This window comes from Conger conger, chromosome 1, assembly GCF_963514075.1.
Source record: "Conger conger chromosome 1, fConCon1.1, whole genome shotgun sequence".
NCBI classification, from domain to species: domain Eukaryota; kingdom Metazoa; phylum Chordata; class Actinopteri; order Anguilliformes; family Congridae; genus Conger; species Conger conger.
In genome coordinates, this window is record NC_083760.1 from 87,810,106 (window position 1) to 87,815,105 (window position 5,000).

General features: G+C 51.3%; 1 protein-coding gene across 4 annotated transcripts in view; it reads right to left on the bottom strand.

The window, feature by feature from the left end:
- Positions 1-5,000, bottom strand: part of rock2a (rho-associated, coiled-coil containing protein kinase 2a) — a 74,786-nt gene that overhangs the window by 5,484 nt on the left and 64,302 nt on the right. For all 4 annotated transcript variants that reach the window (XM_061244144.1, XM_061244135.1, XM_061244124.1 and 1 more), the window contains 5 exons: positions 4,679-4,749; positions 3,733-3,821; positions 3,357-3,435; positions 1,999-2,266; positions 382-595 (listed from right to left, as the gene is read on the bottom strand). In XM_061244144.1, the coding sequence (XP_061100128.1) occupies positions 382-595; positions 1,999-2,266; positions 3,357-3,435; positions 3,733-3,821; positions 4,679-4,749 (721 nt within the window). The remainder of the gene's footprint in view (positions 1-381; positions 596-1,998; positions 2,267-3,356; positions 3,436-3,732; positions 3,822-4,678; positions 4,750-5,000) is intronic.

A 5,000-nucleotide genomic window follows, 5' to 3' on the forward strand; every position in this document is an offset into this window, starting at 1 on the left:
GGTTCTGTGCACGTGAGAGTTACACTCCCCTGCGGTGACTGATGAAGTGGAGGAACCCCAGGGGGCCTGTTCCATAAAGCAGGATTACAGGAGTCAGCTGGAGAACTGCACCGAGGGAAAAACCGGGAACAGCCATTTGGTTTCCAGATTTGGGAGATCCAGGTTTTACTCAGGGCAGTTATCCGGCTAACACCACAATCCTGCGCCCTAATGAAGGCCCCAGCTCTGAGAACGGCCCGCTGTGGAGTTCCAACATCCCCCCAAAACTAATAGCAATACAATAATCTTAATACATTAAATGAGGAATACAGCTTATTAAACAAGAACATGAGAAAGTGACGACTGCACTGTGGAGACTAACGGCAGGCGGTCCGGGCTCACCTGGGCTTGGTGGGCGGGGCCTGGCGGCTGGGCCTCCTCATGGATTGGCTGGACTGCACCTTCATGGAGGCGCGGGGGGAGGAGCGGGCCAGGTGCTCGGGGGCGGGGGGCTTTTTGGGGATCTTCTTCACCAGCCGGCTGACCCACTTCTGCTGCTCCTCCTGGGACACGGCGAGCAGCAGCAGGTTCTTCGCCGTCGACACGTCGTAGTTCACTGCGGAGAGAGAGAGCAGCCGCAACGCCGGACATTACATCCTCCCTCCTGACTTCCCCCGCCCCCCTTTCTGATATCCCTATCCCTCTTGTTTAACCCCCCCAAAAAAAAAAAATAATAATAATTGCACTTATGATGACTATATGTTTAGAACAACACTTCATGTGATGCTTTAACTTGAGGAAGAACCTATGCACTTGTAAGTCGCTTTGGATTAAAAGCATCTGCTAAATGACAAATGTAAATGTACATTACATTAATCCAGAGCTTATCCAGAGCGACGTACAGTTGATTAGACTAAGCAGGAGACAATCCTCCCCTGGAGGGCCTTGCTCCTAGGGCCCAACGGCTATGCGGATCTTATTGTGGCTACACTGGGGATCAAACCACCGACCTTGTGGGTCCCAGTCATTTACCTTAACCACTACGCTACAGGCCAACATAACTCCAGACAACCACCTACAGCTGCAACACTGACCAGAGCTGAGCAGAGTACAACTATAGTACTAACCACAACTGTGTATGCAACGGCATACAACTGTACCTTCGATATATCGGAAAATATATTTGTATATATTTGTTTGACAAGAACCGAACAAAGGTATATACAACCACAACATTTGATGAGAATGGTGGAAACAACCTTGTACTATAATATTCACCAAAATGGAGCAAATATCTAGGCTACATATGACCACAAGATCTAATCCACAAGTGCACAAATTAGCAATTATACTCAACACATTTGGCCACAACAGCAGGTAAAGCCACGTACAGCCACAATCTCACAACCACACACACATTTAATACAGGACCATGGCCACGTACTACCACATCTGGGCAATGTTCTGTTAAAACATTCACATCCCACCATAAAAACCTAGACATCAGACATCCACATGCAAAACTGACTATTTATCAGTCACATATTCACACACAAGCTTAAACCCACATCTGAGTGAAACCATGCACACACTCACACGCGTCATTAAAAATCACTCTCCAACTTCAACCACATTCACACACAACCTCAAACAGCCAAAGTCTGACCGCAAAAATCCAGCTGTTAAAATCACACCCGCGCTGCACCAGTGCACATTACATAAACACCCAACGCTACGCTCTCTAACCGTCCGCCACTCTGAACCCTCCCCCGAAACCACTTTCCCCAGCCTAACCCCCCCCACGACTCCGCCCCAACACCCCCCCGGGGTCCACTGACATCTCCCCCCCGGTAACTGAACCCTGACCCCACGCCTTCCCCTGCGGGGTGCAACGACCTCTCCTGAACCTACACCGCCCCCCCTGCGGGGCAGAATGACCCTTGACCCCCCCCCCCCCACCCCTGCAGGGAACATTCCCCTCCGCCCCCGCGACCCCGTGACCCCCGACCCCAGCCGTACCCCTGCAGGGCGCGATGACCTCCTCCTTCTTGTCCATGTGGTCCTTGTGGCACTTGATGTGACAGCGGCGGCACTCCAGGGCGGGCGGCGGTTTGAACATGTTCCACAAGGGCTTGGTGCAGGCCTCGCAGTTGGTGGGGAAGTGGTAGAGCGTGGGGATGAACTCGTGGCCCTTGTGGCAGATGTAGCTGGACTTCTCCCCGATGGCCAGCGGCTCCACCGGGAACTCCGGCTCCTTCTTGCTCTCGCCCTCGTTGGCGTAGAGGATCTGGGGTGGGGGGGTGGGGGGGGGGGACACAGACACCGTGGGTCAGACCTGCACTCACGGATCACGGGGGGCTCAGGACTGCCAGGGCGGAACGCCCCGACCGTCAAAGCGGAACGTGGCAGAATGGAACACACAACGGAACACAACGGAACACAACGAGACGGAACAGAACTGAATGTTCTGTGTCGGTCCACAGCGGGGAAATTCCAACACAAAGAGCTGCCAACACAAAGAGTAGTTAAAGCATGCCTGTTAATATGCCAATGAAATACAAAAATAGGCAATGCCAGTTAGACATGCACGACAAAGTATGTTCACAAATGGATAAATATGTACTCAGATAATTAAACCATGTCAATAAACACATGTTTAAAAATGTTCTCATCACTGTGGTATATTATTGTACAAAATGCATGCAGTCTGCAGTGAGGACTGGATAGTCTCGGCAATGAACTGGTGGTGGGTGGGGGTTGGTTCCTCTGCCAGAAAGAAGTCATTTTTAGGGGGCATAAGACCGATAAGTTTGGGACCTGCCCATACAGGCCTTCCCAGCACCACAGACCGGAGTGCTCACAGACCTGAGTGCTCACAGACCGGAGTGCTCACAGACCAGAGTGCTCACAGACCTCAGAGTGTTTTCTGCAGATTTAACAGCCGAGAAGCCTCATAGTGTAACATTAATAATACTGTACTAATACTGGCTACAGGAGTCTAAGCAGGGGAAATCGTGTGTCTGCTGTGCGCACACACACACACACACACACACACACACACACACACTATAACCTCACACACACACTACCCTCACATGCGAACACACACACACACACACACACACACACACACACACACACACACACACACAGAGCAATGAAACGGGCCTCATGAGTCTGAAAGGCAGATGATGTCACCGCGAGGGACCCCAGCCAGGGGAGGAGGAGGAGGAGGTGGCGCAGAATGTTCCAGACTCTTTCTGTCTCCCTGTTATCACAGTACGCCTGGCAGCGCCTCAGCCAGCTGTCACACGTCAGACCGGGCCGAACCAAACCACACCACACTCGCGCACACGGGGGGGGGGGGGGGGAGTTACCTGGAATATCCGCGGGATTTCCTTGGCGTCTGCGCGATACACGTCGGTCTGGGTGACCGGCCGCACGTGGAACAGCTTACTGCGGGGAGGGACACGGGGTAAAGACCAAACGTTAGAAAATAAAGGCCAGTGTGTCTAGCACGCAGACCTGGGTAAAATGCGTACGTCCGTTTCGGATTCAAACGCTTTTCTGTGCTCGACTCATCTTGCCTGGCGCAGCTCTTTACTGACAGTATTTCAGAGGTTCAATACACCAGACATGAGCAGTGAAGCATAGAAAGGTATTACAATCCAAAACAATTATGCATATGACCCAGATATGCTTGCGAGCAAACGGTAAATGGTACGATCCATTGCAGGGGGGTTTGTGACTCACTCGATGTCCAGAACCATATAGGGGTTGGACTGCTCCTTGTCCTGCTCGCTGTTGTAGAACAGAATCTTCTTGCTGCTCACCACCACGTACTGCAGGGGGCGACAGAGAGCACTCAGACACTGGGACAACCCATTGAGAACTGCAGGGGGAGACTGGGCACGCACTCAGACATTGGGACAAACCACTGTGAAGTGCAGGGGGATACTGGAGTTACAGTTAGACACTGAAACAAACCACTGCGTACCACCAGGAGAGACTGGATGTACAGATAGATTATGGGACAAATCTATCTGTACATGGCAACCACCAAGCAATAACACACCCATTCTACAATATGTATGGACTGCTCAATAAAGTATTCAGCTGTATAAATGGATTGGATGTACAAATGCAATCTGCGTATATCACTATGGACAGAAGGGGCTGCTATACTACACAGCTCAAATGTAAAGTGTTAAATGAGGGAGGACACACTGTAGGGAAACCATATCAACCGCGTCTGATAAACCCCAGGGCAGGAGTCGACCAGCGATGACATCATCCACCGGAGACGGCGATGAGAGCTGGATTAATCTCTGGCTCTGGGATCTGAGGGCTTCGAGGGAGACAGAACTCCCCTCTGGTCTGGTTTGATTTCTCAGTGGACCGCAGCGCTTAGATCAGAGGCGCACAACAAGGGCCGATCCCTTTCAGGATTTTGTGCCAAGTTCAGCTCTAAATGACTCAATTAGTAGCAATCATGTCTTATGAGCACCAGCTATAGCTGCAGACTGCCCGTGTATCCTAAAGATGTTACCAGAGTGGACCAGCATAGTTTATAGAGCTGTCGGAAAACTAAAACTTGGTCGGTTGGAACGAAGACCTGCATGCGGATCTGGCCACCGGGACCGGAGTTGTGCACCCCCTGGCTTAGAGACACCAGCTCTGAATCTGAAGTTTCCCGTACCTTTTTCTCCCAGCCGAACCTCTTGTTGTTGTGCCTCACAGGAAGTGAGAGCCAGCCCTCAAGCCTCGTTTCTGTGAGGGGAAAAGGAAGTGCATTACTAAGAACGAACAACAGGGGCCGAGTGCAAAACACAAACTCACAATAAGCCGCTGCCTATAACTGAGACAGTGGCATAGGTATGGACCCAGGCTACGCACACATCGGGACCTGGGTCAAATACGGAATTGTTTTGGATTCAAATACAGTTCTATGCTTTACCGAGGTCGTGTGGGGGTATTGGAATCTCTTAAATACACTAGCAAACCCCACCTTCCGGTCCTAT